This window comes from Galleria mellonella, unplaced genomic scaffold, assembly GCF_026898425.1.
Source record: "Galleria mellonella isolate WM207_F2 unplaced genomic scaffold, CSIRO_AGI_GalMel_v1 utg63, whole genome shotgun sequence".
NCBI lineage: Eukaryota > Metazoa > Arthropoda > Insecta > Lepidoptera > Pyralidae > Galleria > Galleria mellonella.
This window is the reverse complement of record NW_026442130.1, coordinates 2,733,754-2,757,074: the sequence shown is the minus strand read 5'-3', so window position 1 is coordinate 2,757,074 and position 23,321 is coordinate 2,733,754. Positions and strand designations below refer to the sequence as shown.

Genomic DNA, 23,321 nt, shown 5'->3' with positions numbered 1-23,321 from the left:
TAAATTTAAATATTTTCAATCTAAGATTTCTTTATAATTATTTATGTATTCTTTATTGCACAATATACAAATGGCGAACTTAATACCATATGGCAATTTCTACCAACTAACCATTAGGTTAAAACAGGAAGCGAAGGCAGTATATCTCGTTATTCATCAGTGTATTTTGTTATGATTGTTATCATTGTTTTGTTTTTGCATACCAAATTGTACCTACTCGTTACAAATTTATTTCGTACGTAACACCACGGCGATGTTACGAAGACTACTAGTGTAGTACCAGTACATATTTAAAAAAAAAAGAAAAAACAATTGTACAAATATAAATACAAAAAGATTAGAAATTTGTCGCCTCAAAGATAGCGACAGAAATTACTTATTATATAAATAAAAAAAAACTATAATAGTACATATTTATCCATATACCCTTTTTGTAACGTTTCTTCAAAGTCAATAATACCTTGACTTCTTTTCAACTGACCTTGTCTGGTAATTATTCGCTAAAACAAATTATAAATTGCTGAATGCATACGTCTAATTATTTATTGTTTTTTTTAACTGTATTATTAGCATTTAACCGACTTAGCAAACAAAAAAGCAATATCGCTTTTTTGTTTCTTACTCATAATAAATTAATGATAAAAATTATTGCTGTTCCTTTATGGGCTAGATCACCTACTCTATCATCAAATAGGTGATGAAAGTGATGATAGTTCTAAATGTTTCTCATAAGACAGCAACATTTTAAAATTTAGAATCCAGGAACTATATAGAAAAGCCACAATCCGATAGTCAATGTTTCTCGATAGACAACAACATTCTGAACTTAGCCATGAAATATAGAAAAAAGACAATTCAAAAATCAATGTTTCTACGCAAATAACAACATTAACAACGTAGCAACAGAATTTATTATTATTACTAATGCATTACAATTATTTGTTGAGTCAACAAGACCAGCTAGCTCTAGCTACAAATTAATCAATAGTCACTATATCTCATAATGCTTATTCTTATTTTAATGTGTTTGTGTATATATAAATACATATATGTATATCATATATATTAAAAGTAATGTTTAGGTACTATATGTGTATTCCTTATGAATTATGTATAATTACTTTACTATGCTCCAATAAATGTCACATATTTTTTACCACTTCTGTCCTTCATACGCTTTCTATTTCTACCTAATGATTAGCTGATAAAAGAATGCCATATGGCATTAAGCCATTTACCACTTGTACAAAGTTTTATGACGCAATAAAGAATTAATAAATAAATATAAAATGTAGAAAAGTGATAATCCAAAAATAAAACAAACAACGGTCTGCTGAGAAACATTGACTTTCGCCTACAAAACACAGCATTGGAATGTAGAAACGACAATTCAAAAGTATTACAATAAAGATTATTTACATCATCATCGTATCAGCCTTTAACTGTCCACTGCTGGACATAAGCCTCCCCTTTGGGTTGTTTTGCCAGTAGTTGCCACGCTTGGCAGGCGGGTTGGCTACCGCAGTTAGACTTTAGAGATGTTTTAAGAGGGACGCTGCTGTCCATCCCTCGCTCTCCCTTAGTCGATTCTTACGACCCCCACGGGAAAGAATGGGGTGACTTATTCTATGCCGGGACCACACGGCAAAGATTATTTTATTTTATACTATCTTCTAAAGATTATATTATTCTGTATACCATAACGTTTGTTCGCTTGTTCGCAGCGCGAGCCGCACGTGCCCGGCGGAGGGTGCGCCAGAGCAAGACTCGGCGCAGCCCGCTGTCGACTTGCCCCGCACCAGGGACGGAGAGATCGATTACGATGGTGAGTCCACTGCCTAAACAGTATTATAATTATAGTTTTTAAACAACTGCCAACAAAGCCAGAATTGAGTGTACGTGTCTCCGAATTAACCAATTTTATGCCTCTAAGTTTTATAGGCTACATGGCGATAGTGTAAGACGACCTCGTGCTAGATGGAGTGACGATCTCAAATTCTTTGTAGGGAGTCAGTGGGTGTAGACAGCTCAGGACTGTTCCTTATGGTAGACTATGAGGGAGGCCTATGTTCAGCAGTGGACAGATAATTACTGAGCTGATGATGATGACGGTAATATAAATTAAAATACACATAGCGAATATAAACTGCCAAAAATTGGAAAATGTAACAGTTGAATTTTAGTGACTTTTTACATTACGTCTGTTTATTTTTTCACAACTTGTCAAGTCATAAACTATTTCTATAAACATCAATATAAACTAAAAAATAATCGTTTCAAGTAATTTTATCGTTTTTCAATTCTTTTTTTTTCTTTTTGTAAAGAATTCTTTCTTTGTAAAGAAAAAGAACAGTCTCTTAAATTAATGCTAATAATTTAGATTCTATTCCCGTGTGGTCCCTATATAGAATGAGCCGTTTCTTCCTTTACCGTTAGTGTCGTAAGAGGTGACTAAGGGAACTTAATGATCGAGGGAGAACTGCAGTTGCCAATCCTCCTGCCAAGCGTGGCAACTACTGGCAAACCCGTCATTTTGGGGGAGACCTATGTTCCCTAGTGGACAGTGGACGGCTAATAGGAATAAATGAAAATTTAGGTTCACCCTCTATTAAAAATGTAACTTTACTATATAGGAACACTTAGATATATACCTTACATTCCGTGCAAACATACCTACTCTCAATTCGTTTGATTTAGTACTTTCTATGGACTGCACTTGATTGCCATCAATTGAACGGCAAACAAGCCCCCGTGTCCCATAAAAACGGATAGTATTACAAACACCGGAACAAGTGCAAACAGTTTCTAGTAACATGGTGTACATTGTTTGTTCACCTGAATGCTGTTTTACTTGTATAAGGTGAAGCATTTTTAAAAGGCTTTCAAGAGAAAGACTTTCTTAATTCGTCTGTATTTTTTAGTATGTTTAGTATTTTCGCCAATCCTAAACCGGTTTTATTCACAAAATGCTCTGTCGCCCATTGTAGTAAAGGTTGCCATTTTTGAGAGCTAAGCATAAAAATGCCTTCATATTTTGTAATTTCTTTTCTATTTAAATCTGTCATTCAACCGCGTGGTCCCGTTATAGAATTGGCCACCCCCTTCTTTCCCGTGGGTGTCGAAAAGACGATTAAAGGAAATATAATGGTTATAGGATGGGCAGCAGCTTCCCTCTTAAAACATCAACTGTATCAAAAGCTGAAAAATTTATTTAGAACGTCATTTTTAAGAGTTCCCATCGCATCCGCCGTACTTATGCCATTCTGATATCCAAACTGTCTTTTATTAAGTATGTTATTTTCAGCTATATGCTTAAGAATTCTAGATTTTATTAATGTTTAAAATATTTTAAAAAGTGTTGGCAGTAATGAGATTGTCTGTAATTTTTGGGGTCAAGCTTGGATTTCTTTTTATAAATTGGTATCACACGGTCTATTTTCAACTGTTCCGGAAAAATACCTTCCTCCAAACATATATTGTAAAGATGAGCAAGTGGTTCTGCCAAAAATTCTATGTTTTCTTTAATAATGGAAATTGGTACGTCATCATATCCAGATCACAAAAGCCCAACTGCGGTTACCAACCCGCGTGCCAAGCGTTACAACTACTGCCACCCCCCTTTTTGGGGGAGACCAATCTTACGTCATCATAATCATATCAGCCGTTAACTGTCCACTGTTGAACATAGGCCTCCCCCATAATGGCTGCCAGTAGTTGCCAAGCTTGGCAGGCAAGTTGGCAAACGCAGTTAGGCTTTAGTAAGATTAAGAGGGTCACTCTTGCCCATCCCATGACAATTAAATTCCCTTAGTGATCTCTTACGACAATCACGGCAAAGGAAGGGGTGGCCTATTCTATACTGAGACCATACGACCAACGTAATGATTAGGTAAATGGTAAAACGTAATGAAAACCGACCCAAGTTTGTAATTGGGTAACAGTGAAGTAAATCGGATCAATTTAAAGAAAGAAATATTTAATTAGATATATATTGAAGTTCCTTTAGGATCAGCAACACGCAGGTGACACCCCTAGTGTAGCGGGGAGAAAGAGCTAACAATCTCTTGGAGACTGAGAATCCTATTGCTAGCAATATACCCAACCAGGTCGACCTCCTCGCGGTTCTCCCTGGAAACTATCATGGTTAATTCCTGATGAATTCATCATGATGAGCTAACTGGCCTGTTTTCATTCTCATCTACCACCCTTCACTGGTGCTCCGCCAGCGTATCCCGTTAGCGTAGGCGGGGTTACTATACCATTTTTACCCATAAAAAAAACCCGTAGTGTAGCTGGCGTCCATAGGCTACGGTGATCATTTACCATCAGACGGGCTGTATACTTGTATACCACCTTTGTGATAAAAAAAATTGGTTCTATTCAGATTCCTGGGTGAGCGTATTGGAAGACTGTAAGGCTCACCCAGTGGATGTAATAAATAAATAAATTTCAAATCTAAAATCGCGATGTTAACGTATATCAAAACGTATGAATGCACGCAAATTGAATATTGCATCGTCACATGTAATTTATATCTACGTAGAGTGTACCATTCTATTCACGTTCGCCCGCTGTCGTGATTCACGCTGCGCTCGTACGTAACAGGTGACACGCGACATTAGCATACAATATGCCCTGACTAGAAAGCTGGCCGTCTTGTGTATACTATTATAATATAGCCCTCAATCAGGTCGACCTCCACGTGGTTCTCCCTGGAAACCATCGTGGTTAATTCTTGTGAAATTCGTCACGATGGGCTAACTGACCTGCTTTCATCCTCACCTGTCATCTATCACTGGTGCCCTGCCAGCGTATACCGATAGCGCAGGCGGGGTTACCATTCGATTACCACCCATTAAAAAAAATAGCCCTCAGGGGGGGAGGGATTATTAATAATGGAGACTAAGGACCCCATTGCTGGCAATATACCCAAACAGGTCGACCTCCACGTGGTCCCCCTGGAAACCATCGTGCTGATTTCCAAGTGTATTCAACACGATGAGCTAAGTAATCTGTCTTTTCATTCTCATCTATCATCTCTTACTGGTGCCCCACCAGCGTATACCGATAGCGCAGACGGGGTTACTATTCCATCATCACCCATTAAAAAAAAATATAACCCTCAACTTTGCAAAAGTGCAAAATATCGACAACAACGCTACATATCAGTACCAAAACTAAAATACCTTTCAAGCTAAAATCCACCATACAAATTCACGAAATTTGGTTTAAAATCAGTCGGTTTTTTTTTAATGGATGATAATGGAATGGTAACCCCGTCTACGCTATCGGTATACACTGGCGGGACACCAGTTAGGGGTGGTAAGTGAAATTGAAGCATATCAGTTGGCCCAACGCGACAAATTCAACAATGAATCAATCACAACGCTAATTTTGTTTGTTAGATTACATACATGTATATTGATTACAGCTCTGTATGAAGATGAGTCGGACAGTGACCTGGGCTCGATGGAGAACCACGGCTCGGTCGTCACCCACCTCCTGTCGCAGGTCAAGATCGGAATGGATCTCACAAAGGTCAGCACTCATACATTGTCTAATATTATATATAGTTTAAGATAAGATATAATATAAATTATAACTAAGATTGTGTTTCACAAAAAAAAAAACAAACAGACGCTCAGGTTATGGAATGAACTCCCTGTCGAAGTTTTTCCAAGAGACTACAGCATGGCGTTCTTCAAAGGAGGGGGGGGGGGGGGTGTTCTTCAAGGTCGGCAACGCGCGTGTAATACTCCTAGTATTGCAGGCGTTCATAAGCTACGGTAACCGCTTACCGTTAGGTGAGACGTATGCTTCCTTGCCACCTCAGTGGTATAAAAAAAACAAATAAAAACCAACTGTAAGGAAACCAGTTATTTTTAATTAAAAATTAAATCCAATTTAGGTTGTATATATATATATATATATATATATAAGTGGTAACTACTTGAGCCTATATATATATTTTAAAGCGTTCTTACGATACCGCCGTATCTAATGTTAAAGTGATAAGTAATAGGACTCCGTGCAATGTCGCTCGTGACCTTCAACCTAAGGGCAAACTCTATTGCTCCTTAGAGAGCTCCCGTATAAGTTCACTTAATGGCTTCGCAAACTGTCGCGTGTTGGGACACCGTACACTTTACACGTTCTATTATGTAGGTTATTAGGCTTTTTTTTTCTTCTATATCCATAATACTTGGTTATTAGCTAACACATTTGTTTATTTAGACTCACCAAAAGAAACAGACGTAGTTTTTTTTTATACACAAATTTATTTGTTTAGACTTATTTAAAAGAAATATTTACCCTTATCTTATAAATGTAAATTTGTTTATTACTTTTTACCACCTCAACTACTAATCACTATGAAATTTCATGTACTTGTACTATATAGGACGGAGAAGGATATAGGCTACGTTTTATCCTGATCAATTAATACATCGCGGTCACGCGGGCGAAGTCGCGAGAAAACTAGTTTATTATATAGTAAAAATATTACGTAAAAGTGCTCTTTTTTTTCTTTTTTTTTTATACAACTTAGAATGGCAAACAAGCTGATGGCCCACCTGATGGAAAGTGGTAACCGTCGCCTATAGACGTGAGCAGTACCATGGACATAACAGAGTATACTGTTTCGAGCAACGATTCCTAAACTTTTAAGATAACGGAACACCCACCAAATATCTTTTATTATATGAAATCCCATAAAAAAATCTATCCGCGTCAAATTGATTTTAGTAATCAAAGACGCTGTAGTTTAAATAAGAACAAAATATTTTATTAGAAATAATGAACTCTTCTCGTTACATATTTTGCGCTATTTCAGAATAATATTTGCAATTAATTTAATATTAATAACAACCAAACATTATTTCGCGGAACCCTGATGAGTTTCCTAAAGAAGCCCCTGGGTTCCGTAGAATCCACTTTAGAAATCACTACTACATAGTGGTGCTTGTACACCGCAGGTTGTGCTGCCAACATTTATCCTCGAGAGGCGATCACTCCTAGAAATGTACGCGGACTCCTTCGCACACCCTGACCAGTTTGTAAAGTAAGTGCACAGTCAGATATTTCATTGTTTAATCCTTCTTTGTATGATTTTTTTTTTTATTGGTGAAATAAATCAAAGTGATATAATTCATGTTTAAAACTAAAGGAACAATGTTTTTTTTATGTCTGATAATGGAATGGTAACCCCGTCCGCGCTATCGGTATACACTGGCGGGGCACCAGTGAAGGATGATAGGTGAGGATGAAGTAGGTCAGTTAGCCCATCGTGACGAATTCAACAAGAATTGTTCATGATGGTTTCCAAGAGGAACCACGTGGAAGTCGACGTAATAGGGCATATTGCTAGCAATGGGGCTGTCAAATTCCATAGCTAACAATCCCTTTCCCCCACAAGAGATGATGTTGACTTAGGAATACCTCGCTATGTAGACCGTTTGATTTTGAGTTTTCCTTTTCATTATACAATATCCTAGGAATAAAATAAAGTTGTGACGCATTGAATTTTTGCTACACACGAAGTTTATATATTTTTCAATATTATATATTCTTTGCCGAGTGGTCCCGGCATAGAATAGGCCACCCCTACCTTTTCCGTGGGTGTCGTAAGAGGCGACTAAGAAATTTTAATGGTTGACGGATGGGCTGCAGCGTCTTTCTTAGAACATCACCAAAACCTAACTGCGGTTGCCAACCTGCCTGCCAAGCGTGACAGCTATTGATAAAATACCACCAATGATAAATTGCTATAAGGAACGACTGCGTTCTTTAAGGCAGTCTGTGGAGAAGGTCTGTGTTCAGCAATGGACAGACAACGTCTGATATAATAATAAATAGATTCTTTATTGCATTTGTAATGATGCATTTCCCAAAGAGGGTTGACGTCAGGCAGGCGCTAGGTCGTAAAACTATAAGCCAAATCCTTTAGTAATATGGATAAAACCATATTACGCTGACCCCAAATAATAATTGGGATAAGGGTAAGAAGATGATGATTGCATTTGTAAACATAAAACATTTATAAATATTGGACCTTTGGACTGTTCTTACTTTTTTTTTATACGACTTAGAATGGCAAACAAGCTGACGGCCCACCTGATGGAAAATGGTAACCGTCGCCTGTTTCGCCCATGATACCCCCCATGCGTTGCCATTACTGAGGACTCAGATGTTATTCCTCTGTACCCTGTAAATTCACGCCATATCCCACCCTTCAAACCGAAACACAGCCATGCAAACACAACTGCTTCACGGTAGAAACACGAATGGGACAGAGCTACCCAAGCAATCGACTTTCATACAGTCTCCCTCTGGTAAAGTCTTACAGTTTATGGAAAACAAAACTAATTTTTAAATTCACTAAAAATATTTCAGGATAGTGGACATGCCGACGCCCCGCGACCGCATGATACAGGTGGTGAGATGGTACCTCAGCTCGTACCACGCGGGTCGCAAGTCGCAAGTCGCCAAGAAACCGTACAACCCTATACTGGGCGAGGTGTTCCGCTGCCACTGGGACTTGGACGGCGCGGAGGCGCACACTGCTAGTACTGAGAAGGTAAGGAGACCGGACAAATGCGAGTTCGACTTATTGGACAAGGACGCTACGATTCAAATATGAATATAGAATCACAGAGAAGAACTATATACTAATTCTGATTAATTTAATAAGTCCCAATGAAAAAAAAGTTCTTAAAAATAATTTTGAAAGATTTGTAGTGGATATACAGACATTTGGAGGCTCAGGACCGTTCCCTATGGCGATATATGGGGAGGGCCTGTGTTCAGTGATGGACAGATACATGGCTGAGATGATGATTTCATACATAACTTTTTGAAAAATTCTATTTGCAAAGCGACGTTAACATTGGACTTAATCTGAAAATATTAAAATGTTGTAAATTAATATATCAACATGTATATCTATTTTTCATTATTTATATACAAACATATTAATAAAAAACATTCAATTTTAATCATAACAAACGAAGGCTAGCTTATAACTAATAAGAGATTTTTGCCAGTAAACCTTTTCATGTAACTGCATAGGCGGCCAGAGAGAAACAACCTCATCAATTCCTTTATGTAATCTCTCTGGTTCTTTTACTTTTGTTGTTAATGACACCTTATCAGAATGATACTATAAAATAAAAAATATATTCGATTGTGTTAACCTTATCACGCTTAAAGGTTTAAACAAAATTTAGTACACAGGTATATTTTTAGAACAGAATAGAAAATATATATTGCCAGAAAAACACATAATTACATTATACATATATGCATATTCCTTTATATTTTATGTATGTTTTATTTATTTTGTATAAGTATACATTATTAGTTATTATTTTCTTTACCTATTCCAATAATGATGTACCGCGTTTGTGATTTTCTGTTCATCGCAAAACTTGACTAGTAGCGAATGCTACTAGTTTTAGGTTCGCCTTTTATACCTTATTTTATTTTAGTCGATAAAGTTATTTAAATAAATAAATTCCCCAGCAGGAGGTCGGCGACGGACCGGTGCCGTGGTGTACACCGGACCAGTTGTCGTTCGTAGCCGAACAAGTGTCCCACCATCCGCCTATTTCTGCTTTCTACGCGGAGCACGTCAACAAGCGTATACAATTCGAGGCGTGGGTGTGGACCAAGAGCAAGTTTCTGGGCTTGTCCATCGGTGTTCACAATATAGGACGCGGCACGGTCACACTCCTGGACCTTGGCGAGGAGTATACGCTCACCTTCCCCAATGGATACGGCAGGTAAAGTTGGAAACTCTAAACAGAATTTTTTTCTGTACGAAGGTATAACACCTAAAGAATGTGTAGGAGGGAGGGAGGCTTTGTACAAAAGTCGATTACCTGGGCACCTCTGTCCCATTCGTGTTTCAACCGTAAAGCAGTTGTGTTTGCATGGCTGTGTTTCCATTTGAAGGGTGAGATATGGCGTGAATTTACTGGGTACGGAGGAATAACACCTGAGTCCTCAGGAATGGCAACGCATGGGGGATATCATGGGCGAAACAGTATACTCTCTTATGTCCATGGTACTGCTCATGTCTTTAGGCGACGGTTACCACTTTCCATCAAGTGGGCTATCAACTTGTTTGCCAATCTCAGTTGTATAAAAAAAAATGGGTAGTGTATGATGGGTATCATGGTGCTGTATATGTCTATTGGCGATTTTTGTCACTTTCCATTAAAAGAGCCTTCACAACCATTAGGGTTTTCTACGTAGTCACTTCTGGAAGCCATCTTAGTTAATTCCTAATGAATCCAATACAGGGATCAATTGATCTAATTTCATACTCGCCTGTTATTCCTCATTGGTGCCTCAACAGGCGTAAACGAAAAAGAAATTAGAAATTTAGGGTAACACGTTAACTTTTTATTTCATTTTTCCAGATCAATACTAACAGTTCCGTGGATAGAACTCGGCGGTTCAGTTGTGATCGAATGTGTACAAACTGGCCACAAGGCGAATATAGAATTTCTCACTAAACCGTTCTACGGTGGCAAGAAACACCGCGTGACGTGCGAAGTGTACGCCGGAAGTGACAAGAAGGCGTACTACACCGCGCAGGGCGAGTGGAACTCTAGGATGGACGGAAGGTGGACCGAATCGGGGGTAAGTGCAGTTCTTAACAATATTTATGTTATAAAAAAAAGTTGAAATTATTTCTGGACTTAATAAGAATGTAATGAACATGGAAATAAGTTACTGATTTTAATATTTGTTTTTTTACATGTCGTAAATTATAAACTGATTGTGATATAAGTTTCACTGTTATTTGGAATTTTTTCACGGAGGGTTTTTATTTACTACATCGTATTTAAGAAAGGAGGAAATTATTTTTATTCAAGTAAACTTAAATTTAAGCATATTCAAAAACCTTTTTATGATGAAACTCTTGTATAAACAAGTAAATAACTATAAGTATGTGCGTGTGTGTCGGCGCGCGTGCGTGCGTGCGTGTGTGCGTGTGTGTGAAGCTGCACCCGGGCGGTGGCTGGCCAGGTCGTCATAATCATTTGAATCGGTGTTGTGTTGGGGGACGGGCACGGTGTGCGTGCAGCGGTCGGAGGTGGTGTTCGAGGTGGCGAGCATGAAGCCGCGGCGCAAGCGCGTGGCGCCGGTGTCGCGGCAGGCGGCGCACGAGTCGCGGCGCGTGTGGCGCCACGTGACGGCCGCGCTGCGCGCCGCCGACACCGACGCCGCCACCGCCGCCAAGCGCGCCGTCGAGCAGGCGCAGCGCGACGCCGCCAAGCGGCGCGACGCCGCCGCCGAGAAGTGGGCCACCCAGGTACCCAACACTCGCTCTCTCACTCTGTTCATCAAAATACAGGTCTGGCCTCTTTTGGGGACTGATGGTAATGGATTTGCGCGATGTACAGATGCAGTGAAAATAACACTATTTAAAGCGTATTGTACATCGTTGTATTCGGCGAATCAGTGGTTCCAGTATACTCGGGGGGCCTGCAATGCCTTGCGTATCCAATTTAATAATAGTTTCAGGTTACTGTTGCGGCTTCCGCGCTTCTATAGCGCCTCAGCGATGTTTGCCGACGCTCGCACAGATAGTTTTGACGCAGTCTGGTGAAAAAAGACAGCTTCGTTTTTACGTCGAATACGCGGGAGTAGCAACAGTATCCTGAACATGTTTGTTAATAAATTGGATAGTCCTCTCGTGAAAATGCTCTCCGAGAGGACTAGATCATTATTAGTAATTAAGTATTAACATAGTTTTTAAGTACACTTACTAACAAGAATGGATCCCAGTTATCTAAAAATAAATAAATAAATAAAAATAAATGCAGATATTTCCTCGTTGAATATAAATTGTAAAAATTGTAAATTGTACCTTAAAATTGTACCTTTATCACCCTCGTCGCCACTGCTGAGGAGTGGACGACCTATATACCTCGCAATCTGTATCCCTACCTATCCTACCTGCCATCAGTACCGTAAAAGGAGAGCCTGAAGACATCTTTGAGCGATGCAAAAATTAGACTCGAAGCAATGATCTCCAACTCTTTCTGTTTATCCATCCTGCTTGCTAAATGCATCTCAAACAAGACCAAAACACCGTCATCTTGAAGGCAGACCTTTGCTCAGAAGTACCCCATGCAATTACATAGGGTACCTCTCTCTCTTACTCGCCGCTACAAATGCATTTCCAAAAAAATTTTTGCTATCTAATTTTTTAATATGCATTTGACTGTTGCTGAGAAGTGGGCCACAGTCTGTTTCTATCCTACTCCCCATACATAATTGTCAACGTGTCACTCTCTATTTCTCACTCTCCCTCATCTTACCTCTCCTCTTTAAATATGTCTTTAAAGAAGGACGAAATATCGTCATCATCATTCGACGCGAGACCGCCGCTGAGAAATAGCTCTCTGTCGTGACCGCCAAATACACATCGAACAAGCGCAAGCGAGTATTTAATACGTACTAAGAGCTTTTTTTTTTATGGGTGAAAATAATATGGTAACCCTGCCTGCGCTAACGGGATACGCTGGCGGAGCACCAGTGAAGGGTGATAGATGAGAATGAAAACAGGCCAGTTAGCCCATCATGATGAATTCATCAGGAATTAACCATGATAGTTTCCAGGGAGAACCGCAAGGAGGTCGACCTGGTTGAGTATATTGCTAGCAATTGGATTCTCAGTCTCCATTACTAACAATCCCTTTCCCCCCACGTACTAAGAGTATTTTATGAACATTCAAAGAACATTCTTTAGTTTGAGCAACTATTGCGGTCACGGACAATTTTAATAAGAAATACTTTTAGCCTAAACCTTCGTGGTTCTATGTACTATTAGTATAAATCCAACTTAAAGTGCGAAACATTACTATCATGAATTATTCTTTTCAGCTCTTCAACCCGAAAGGCGAGGACGGCTGGGAATACAACACGCCACTGAAGAAACGCCTCGACAAATCAACGCCCCAACACAAACCCACCGAGAATGCGGAGAACACGAGATAATGGACTTAAAAATGTTGTTTTAGTAATGTGGACTTTGAACTAACGCCCTACGGTAGAGATTCCATCGTCACATCAAACGGACCTCTTAGCGAAATAGATAAAACCGTTCATACTATGTGACGCACCAATGTTAATCGCTTAGGTAATTTGGGAAGTATAGGCTGTTGAAGTATTTTGCCATAATTTAATATTCAAAACTTCAACGCGCGCGTAAAGGTTGGTAACCCCTGCAGTGGATACGGAATAAAGAATTTTCTTTCAAATATTTGTTATATTTTAAGAAAGCTCTAAACTGAAATATGCATTAGCATATTTTATATGACGTTTACTCTATATTTGCAGATTAAAGATGGTTTTATAATATTTATAATAAAAAAATTATAATATATTCTCTGCAGAGGGGCGTCGATGAGGTGCTTGCCTAAGGCACTCGACATTCATTCCACCTCAGCTTTTTATTTATTATTATTCTCTTATTCTACTATATATAATTGAATATAAGGTATTAAAAAATATGAGCCAGGGGTCACCAACCTTTAAACGATTTGAGTCGTACGCGCACTCGAATCTTTGTTTTATATCGAATCATTATTTTATACTCTTACCTATTATGGCCTATGAATACGAGCAATAATATAATTGTAAATATGAAATCTCTTTGAAAATACAATTTGCAACGCTTTTGTATCTTTGTTCGTACACGCGTTAAGCACGGAACGATATCAAACGTTGAGCCTGACATGTGTCTAGGTAATGATGCGTGCATTCCACACTCGATACAGATTCGATTCTTCGCGAATTACATCGATTTTATAGATAAACATATAGATCCATCGATTAGAATCGATTACACTTAAGTTTTGTGCAAAAGAATCGTCCATTGTATGAGGAATCAATCTCTATAGGAATTCTAATCTCTTTACCGAGTTTCTTATTCTGGTTCTTTTAATTTCTGTTGACTTTATTACTTACACAGTAAATTTTTAATTTTCATGAATTTGCATTCAAATTCATGAAATTTCTTTTAACAATTAATATGTTTTGTCTCTTTTTTGTATTAAAATCTTACTCGAATGAAAGGTACGGAATAATAGCTAACGTAAGTCTCTAAGTCGTTTGACATTTTATAAATAATAAATAACATAGACGTAGTATATATCGTTACATATATGCAGATTTAATTCATATTAAAATTGACTTTTACTAAAGATGCAAATTAGATATAATTTTAAATCGTATCTACTCATCATCACATCAGCCACTATCTGTCCACTCTTGAACCCCAATACAACCAATAAAAACCCCATAAGGGGGAGTCTTATGGGGTTTTGCCAGTAGTTGCCACGCTTGACAGGTAGGTTGGCAACCGACTTTGGTGACATTTTAGGAAGGACGATGCTGCTCATCTCTCGTTCATTATGTTCCCTTAATAGCCTCTTTCGACAGTCATGGAAAAGGAATGATTGGCTTATTGTATGCCAAGACAATACGGCTTAAAACTTTACCCCATAAACATATATTGAAAATCATACAAACATATGAAAAATAATCAAAATTGTCAATTTTCCTGCGCTTTATACTTTTTTCTTTATATTTATCAATTATGTTCCTTCTATATAGATTATATTTCAAAAAATATTAAATTTAATATTTCAATACCCTCAACACTTTAAACTGATTTCTATTAGCTAAGAACCACGATATTTATTTTCTAAAACCGCATTCAATTCGGTCCATCCATTCACGAACTACGACAAATCCTTCAAACTTTCTGCATCTTTATATTCGCGTGGAGAATCAAGATTAATTAAAATATATGCAAAAAAAAAAAACATGTATCAAGGGAAATAATTATTTTTATACAAATAATATTTAGTTGTGTATTGTTTTTTAATATTTTTATTGTTATCATTGTACGAGACATATTGTCTAGACACATGCTGCAGGAGAATTCGATTCACAACAAGTATTTAGCGACAAGACTGAGAATATAATGTGAACGAAAACATATAACGATTGTGACGGCGCGCCGGTGGTGACACGTGCAAATTATTTCAATCACATAGACTTATTTAATTAAATAGTTATAACTACAATGTTGTATATTTAAATAAAGATTTAAATTATTACATTCGTTTAATTTTATTTCTAGATATTTTTTTTTACATACATATGTACATATCTGTCACGCCTGTACTACTATGTATTTCATCAATCTTGAGGTACTAATATATATATATATATATATATATATATATATATATATATATATATATATATATATATATATATATATAAGACGGTGGTAATTGACTGTCTGACCCATATATCAACGCATAGCCAGCACTACTGAATTTTCAATCCCGAAATTGTACAGATATTTTCTAAAATCCAAGCGTACCAAGTCGTAGGCTATAAGTATGATGTTAGAGCATTGGTGCAGTAAATAAGTACCTATCTATCCATCCTATTTAAGAGCTGCGCTCTTGTCGGTGGAGCTCTTGCCACTCACTACGATTTTCAGCGAGTCTCTTCACCTCTTGATACGACACGACACCAACCTATTTCTTGATCTGCCTGATGTAACTATGTTATTGTTACTCGGTCTCCATCTTCCCCTCTTTCCTTCTATCTTACCTTCTATTATAATGTTCATAAATTCGTCATGTCGTATCAAGTGTCCCAACATTTTTCTCTTCTGTCCAAATAATAAATAAATACATAGCTTATTAAATGGAAGGGAAATCTGCGTAAAATTAGTTTTAATACGTTACCTGTAGTTTTAAGAGCCGGTCATAATGCATTCTGCTGTTATCCACTTATAGAACAAATCATCTTGATTGATAGAATGTTTCGATCCGATATTAATTTCAATTAAAGTTGTTCTGTGATAATTTCTTAAACCTTTCCATTAAGTTCTATTGAAACTGACTTGATTTACTTCTTGAAAATTATAGCAATTCATCATTATCATCATATCAGCCGTCTACTGTCCACTGCTGAATAGACCTTCTCCCCAAAGAGGGGTATTGCCAGAGGGAGAATGTATTGATGATGAGTGATATGAAATTATATGTTTTGCCATTCTAAGTTGTATAAAAAAAAATTGCTACGCTTGGTAGTCGGGTTGGTAACTGCAGTTAGGCTTTTGGTATTGTTCTAAGAGAGGCGCTGCTACTCATCCCTGGACCATTAAGTTTCTTTAGTCGCCTCTTACAATACCCACGAGAAAGGAACGGATGGCCGATGACGGCAAATAATAGTAATTACGTACAATTAAATATATTAAAAATGTATTTCAGATATAATTAATATTTAAAAAAACAACACTATACTTTTTCTTGTAATATTTTAATGTATTTTTTCTGTAACATATTAAACATTTTTATTAGTTTTTTGAAAAAAACAAACCTACTTGATTAATTTTTAATATTCCAACAAAATTAATATTTTTTATTCTCAAAGGAAATTCATTTTTCAAATATATGTACTCTAGAATGGTTACTTCCAAAGTCTCGGTACAAAATAAATCTCGTTATTAATTTGTCAACGATTGTTTACTTCCCGACTTGTTACGTTTGACAAAGCTCAATGCTTTGCCAAAAACCGTGGTTCTTTCGCAAGGCGTGCCCTGGACTACCGCGGACACCGGTGCAGTCAGGATCCTGAAGTTCACCTGGTCGAAATCCATAGACTCGTAGAGGAACCGTGATTGTCTGTTACTCAATATCCAAATATTACCTTCCTGATCCACCTAAGGAATAAAGAAGCAAAAAACCTTTCAAGAAACTATTTAACTTCTAGTAGTGATTTCTCTAAAATACTTAGTACTAAAACAAAAGGTTAAAAGGACAATCCCGAAGAGGTAAACAGAAAGATTTTACCACGGCACAACTAGACAGAAACTATAATAACCATCCCAACTATCTGAATTTTTCATGATGCTTGCTTCCACGCATAACCACGTTTTAGAATTCTAGCAGCAATATTTCCGAACCGATACGACATCGTAACCATCAAGAAAAGGGCATGTTCCTTTTTAAAAGCCGGCAGCACACCTGCAATTCCTCGGTGTTGCCACCGCTCATGAACGGCAATAGTCACCTACCATCAGGTGAGCCGAATAATTGTTTACCTCCTGTATTATAAAATAAAGAATATAATACCAAAGCACGACGATTTCACTACGACGTGACTTTCTCACCCATCTCATGAATATCCTCATAGTTATATTGAATAGCATAGTTCAGAAGTCTTAGATAATAGAACCCTAAACCTCACTCTTCAGAAACAGTGGCATGTACCAAAATATCGCTGCCTTATGGTGATCTTCTAGTGCCGTCTTTACCACAGCAAAAACCAAACACAGAGGGGGAAAGGAATTGTTAGTAATGGAGACTAAGAATCCCATTTCTAGCAATATACATAACCAGGTTGACCTCGCGGTTCTCCCTGGAAACTATCATAGTTAATTCCTGATGAATTTATCATGATGGACTGTTTTCATTCTCATCTATTACCCTTCACTGGTGCTCCGCCAGCATATCCCGTTAACGCAGGCGGGGTTACAGAGCGAGCAGGGTCCCTGGATAGTAGATGCGGACCGTTTATTGCCTACTAAAAGAGCTAAGGAATCTGGAGGAGGGGAGATTGAGAAAAGTTCCCCCAAATACAAAAGCAAGCCCATGACCATGAGGAGATGAAACACAGTTGGATTGGATACCATTGGTGGGATTTTTCAATAGTTGCCACGCTTAGCAGGCAGGTTGACAATCGCAGTTTCGCTTTTGGTGATATTTTAAGAGGGACTCTGCTGTCCATTCCTTGACCAATAAGTTCACTAGTGACACCCACCCAATGGAAGGGGTGACCCATTCTAATCGTCTAAGTATTAATTTATTTAATAACAGCAATAACTATCACCTTAACGTCATTTGGAAACTCCAAGAGGTTGCAATCGCTTATAATCACCGGATTGTTTTCAGCTGTGAAGAGCTTCTCTGTGTTCCAACAACCTACTCCATTTTTACACAACTACGAAAAAGAAATTATATTAACATTAGATTTTTACGCAATTTGAAACATGCCAAATAAAATGACGAGCTATCTAGTAGAAAGTACCGTTGCTTATTGACATGAATTGGCATAGCAAAATACACAGCAACGCCCATGATAATCCTTATTCTCTGCTTTTCCTGAAGACTAAGGTATTATGACTCCGTACCCCGAAATATTTTTACCATGCACCTTCAAACCAAATCGTAACCGTGCAAGTATTACTCAAGAATTTGGTTGCATATTACATTCCATTATCTGCGAAACTCATATGAGAACATTTCAAGTCGCTCAACTAAATGTGAAAAGGGCTATGCTCGGAGTTTCGAAAATATCCGCAGAAGAATTAAAATGACTGATATAGTCGGAAGGATCTGCTAGATCCTGAACAATCTGTTAACACCGTACAGACAGGCGTGGTGTGAGGTCACGAGATGGAGTGACAGCCTCAAAAGTGTTACAAGCTTCATTAGATACAACTATCTCAAAGAAATCCTAAAGCATCAGAAACATCCACTAATGATTCAGGACTAAAGTGCTTAAATTGCAAATAATAATGATAATACTTAATTACCTGGGTATAAAACAAAATTTTGCTCTGATGGTCAAAGTCGCACGCAGTTGCTTGAGAATTAGCTCCTCTGTCACCCACAACCTGAATGACCAAAGATACAATACTAGTTACTATAATTTACCTTATATTAATTTTTTTTTTTTCGACTGGCGTTGAGTAAAATTTTATGTTTCACTGGTAAGAGATCCAAATTTCAATTTCATTACAAAACTTGGAGAAAGTTACCACACTACAAGTTGTAAAGTAAAGTATGATCCTCTAGATGAGGTGGCTGGTGGTTCGTATAACGCCCGCGTGAGAAAAAATAAGACAGTGCACGTCGTTATCTTATTTTGTCTCACATCGCTGGCGATAAGGATTCTATCGATAGATTCGTTTGCATCTTGTCTAAGGGGTACTTCTTATAAGTAGCTACTCTTAATTACCTATAACTTATTTAATTAGGTAGCACTCACAGCAACTCCATTAAATATATCTTCGCTGGGTACGTTTTTATTTTTCAGCAGTTTCGTTGACATTTTAAACTGTTTCGTGCTTGAAGTCGGATGAAAGTACAGGTCACGATAACTGAAATCGAAATAGGAACCTATAATATCTTAGACTATGTATCTGCTCGTAAGTGAAAAAGTATCTTCTGGGTAAACGCGCTCAATCCTAGATCTTATCATCCATCACTTGAACTTTTATAAAGTAACATCAATCAAAAACAATTTTTATAATAAAAAAAGACGCAACATAATATTCAGAGCGATATTTCAGGTTTCCAGAGGGAACCGCATAGAGGTCGATTTAATAGAAAATGTTTATGAAGATGGAATGATGCACCCGGCTAAGCCAGACACTTGGAGGATGTAACGATGAGCTTTCATGAGGGACTGCGAGACGAGCAACGTGAAAAGATATATTAATAGCAATAGAGTCAGTATAGCCCCATTACTAACAATTTATTTTGTTGTGTGATCATAAAATAAAACACTCCTTCTTTTCGCATGGATGTTGTAAGGGAATGTAATACTAAGAGAACTTTATAGTCGAAGGGTCAACAGTAGCGTCCTTCTGACAATACCAAAAGCCCAGCTGCGGTTGACAACCCGCCTGCCAATCGTAGCGATTACTGACAAAGTATCCGTAACCGACGAGCGTGCAGGGAAAGATTGATGAAACGAAGCATTTGGCGTTCTATTATTTCTACCTAACCCATGGCATATGGGGTATACGTAATATATATACGTATGTACCCGTCTTTTCTCGTCTGCGATAAAGCAACAGAGGATACACCATCACTCCAATAAAAGTGGACTCCGCCAACTTTGTAAGTGCCCGCGTGGGGGTCGAAGTGGAAATAATGATGATCAACTCTCCAGGCTTCGTTCGTTCTCAGGCTGTACACTATTATGGCGTTGGAGCCCATATCAGGAATGTAGGCGAACGCGTCGCTACAGTTCTTTCCGATATCAACTACCTGTTATAAAATCAAATTTAAATAATTAAGGTATACCTATTATAGTTTAAGATTTTGCTCTTCAAAAAAATAATGTGAATAGACTTAATGTTTAAAAGTATTGGGTGTAAAATTGCTTGTGTACACAAAATTAAGATTTCTCAATATTATTAAATGTTATTTTAAAGTAGGGCAGTAAACTGATGCGCTGATTTCCACAGTGAGTTCCGTAATTCCGTGGTCATCATATCAGCCGTTATCTGTCCATAGCTGAACATAGGCTTTCCTTTAATAGGGTGTTTTGCCAGTAGTTGCCACGTCTAGCAGACGGATTGGTAACTGCAGTTAGGCTTTGGTGATGTTTTAAGAGGGATGCTTCTGCCCATCCCGCGAACATTAAATTCCCCGAGTCGCCTCTTACGACACTCACGGGAAAGGAAGAAATGGCCCCTTCTATGCCGGGACCACACAGTATATTAGCAGTAGCATTATTCTACTAATAAAATTACCAAAGTAACTTGGCCCTCTATATGTCAGAAGAATCCGATATCTCAGTCCAATTCATGGACTCGTTTACGATAACGATTCTCTCGATAGATTCGCTTGCCACTTGTCTACGGGGAATGTTTTTCTTAATACAGCATGGATAAAAAAAATAGTTTTCCATACCTATTATTATTATTAGCCCATCGTGGCGAATTCAAGAAATATTAATCATAATGGTTTCCAGGGGGAACCGCGTGGAGGTCGACCTGACAGGGCTCGCTAGCAATGGGGCCATTAGTCCACATTACTAGCACTCCCTCCCCCCCCCCCCCGAATGTACAGTATTATAAAGGGTGTTCATGTTATGAACGTTGTACAAAAAATATTCTGTAACGTTATATTTGAATATTACTTACGATACTGGTTAGTACCGACGACTCCCTCAAAACGTCATGCCCCATTATGTATCGGTGCAATAATTTGTCGGTGTGTTCAAGTCAAAAATAACGATGGCCGGGTCAGCAACTTGCTTTACGTCCACTGTTGAGAATCGTCACTTATAGTACATTTTTCAACCGACTTTAAAAAAAAGGGGGGGGTGTAGGCCAATTTGGAAAATTCTTTTTTTTTTTATTTATCTGAAAATATCTAAGTATATCGCATACTTATAAATTGGACCCATGAAATTTTTGAATAAATATTTACTTTTTAAATAAAAACACTGGTTTTGCCACAATTAAATTTTTCACACCATTCACGTTTTTAGGATTAATTTCTAAGACGGCATGCCCCTTAAAAAAACCATATATGTGGTTTTAAGCATGTATTCACGCGTAGTTGAAGGCTCTGCTCCTTATTCTAGAGTGGACACGATTCCAAAGTGAGCGTGGAATAACTCCCCATCCCCCCTAAATATATCTATGCACACTTATTGGTTAGAAAACCTCCTATTTATAAATATAATACTGAAGTTTAAATACGAAAGCATAAATGAATACCTACTAGACATATCAGTGACTCCGTTATCGACCACCCACAATCTATCACACCTATCCGCGTGTACCCTGAACGTGGATACCACTGTGCTGTTCGAGCTAATACCGCCATCTTTATCTGACAATACTGCATCTGCCCAGCTTGGATAAGGATTTAGAGGCTGCTGCTGGCTACCATTCACGTAGATATAATTTAAAGAGGATGGCACCCCTGGTGAGAAAAAAATTACTATTTATAATAGTATAGTCTATTTCAGTAGAACTTAACGAATATATAATGAAACAAATAATTGACGTGAACGAAAGAGAGGAAAAGGATTGTTGGTAATAAGGTTTAACAATTCCATTGTTTAAATACACTATCGGGACTTAGCGCGATGAAAAATAAAAAACCGCGAGCTGCCAGACGAAGACGCCGCTCATTTCTGTCCTGTCGTGACCACAACGTGAAGCAACCTACATTGAAACGTCAACAGTGAAGAAGAATGTATGTAGGTACTATTTGCCTGCAAAATTTTTTATAGCGTCAAGTCCCAATAGTGTATTTAAATATGTGTAAACAACGCGAAAGTTTAAATTAAGCGTCAACTTCATTTTTAGCAATATACCGAAGTAGACTACCACGTAATTCCCCCTGGAACTGTCGTAATTACTTCTGTTCAATTCTTCACAATGGGTTACTTATTGATGTCTCGTATTATTAGTCGTAGTATTAGGTATAAATCAGAAACCGAATTGATTAAAACTGAATTGATAAAAAGAAGAGCTGGCCGATTGTATGCCGGCAAGAAAATTATTGCTCGCAATATAATAGCAATAATAGCTCAGAAAAGGCGTGATCATCATTTAGGGATGCTGTTCATTTCTAAAAACGACTGATGTCACTTTCCATCAGGTGAACTGACAGCTTTTTGACATTCTAATTATGGTGAAAATTAATCTTAAAGCAAAAATAATTACCAAAATCAGTTTAGATTTATTGCAGATATTGCGTTAAAAAGTATAGATTATATCAATCTAAAATTTAACGTCAGTAAATAATAACTGAACATGAGCAATAAGCTAACATGATACGTCTTTTCGAACTAGTAACCATACTAACCACGTTTCCATCTTGGAATGGTGACGAACACTTTTTCCCTCCGTCTTGCCAAACCAGTCGGCATATTATTTTCGGCCACATATAACCCTGAATCGATGGCAGCTTTCCGAGACTGATTTGCCCATGTAAAATCGATTACTTTCCATTGAAATTTTGGAGGTAAAAAACAAGAGCTGTTTTGAAAGAGGCATATAAAAACAGCAAGAAATATTGTCTTCATAATTTATTTCAAATATTATATATATAGAAACTAGAAAATTTTAAGATTTTTATTGATTAACAAAGATTACCTAACTTGATATATATTTAATTACAAATTTATTTATCAATTTTATTTATATAACATTAATTTTTGTTAACAAAATTAATTGCAAATTTTGAATTATGCGCCAAAGCCAACTTCATTTAATTTTAATTTCTTTTACGCTTAGATATTTGGGGCAAAAGAATTATATTCGTCAACTATAAAAAAAAACGAAAATCAAGAACTTTTGGAAATTAATAATATATATTAATAATATCTGAATCCATATTAATATGCGTGAAGTAAATAAAGCTTAAAAATAATAAAATTTATTGTCTTTTCCTATATTTGTCTCAAACCCAAACTAGGCATTACAAATTTTTTCTTTTGTCATCGTGGCCAATTTTTTTTTT

General features: G+C 37.4%; 2 protein-coding genes across 3 annotated transcripts in view; one reads left to right on the top strand and one right to left on the bottom strand.

Annotated features, from left to right (window-relative positions):
• The window catches only part of LOC113510458 (oxysterol-binding protein-related protein 9), a 112,008-nt gene extending 96,868 nt beyond the window's left edge, over positions 1 to 15,140 (top strand). The window contains exons 9-16 of one of the 2 annotated variants that reach the window (XM_052899695.1): positions 1,725 to 1,825; positions 5,432 to 5,538; positions 6,975 to 7,060; positions 8,392 to 8,575; positions 9,523 to 9,779; positions 10,422 to 10,644; positions 11,093 to 11,320; positions 12,898 to 15,140. In XM_052899695.1, coding sequence (XP_052755655.1) covers positions 1,725 to 1,825; positions 5,432 to 5,538; positions 6,975 to 7,060; positions 8,392 to 8,575; positions 9,523 to 9,779; positions 10,422 to 10,644; positions 11,093 to 11,320; positions 12,898 to 13,011 — 1,300 coding nt within the window. In that variant the 3' untranslated portion in view covers positions 13,012 to 15,140. Of the gene's footprint in view, positions 1 to 1,724; positions 1,826 to 5,431; positions 5,539 to 6,974; positions 7,061 to 8,391; positions 8,576 to 9,519; positions 9,780 to 10,421; positions 10,645 to 11,092; positions 11,321 to 12,897 lie in introns of both variants that reach the window. The other variant, XM_052899694.1, reaches the window with a different exon arrangement.
• A 1,244-nt stretch (positions 15,141 to 16,384) lies between these two features.
• On the bottom strand, positions 16,385 to 22,998 carry LOC113518635 (L-dopachrome tautomerase yellow-f-like). Its single transcript, XM_052899833.1, is given in 9 exon segments — positions 16,385 to 16,765; positions 17,935 to 18,045; positions 18,641 to 18,721; positions 19,096 to 19,207; positions 19,879 to 20,102; positions 20,984 to 21,055; positions 21,058 to 21,107; positions 21,570 to 21,773; positions 22,665 to 22,998. Coding segments are annotated over 9 exon segments (1,290 nt in total). The 5' UTR covers positions 22,885 to 22,998; the 3' UTR covers positions 16,385 to 16,549.
• Positions 22,999 to 23,321: the final 323 nt, after the last annotated feature.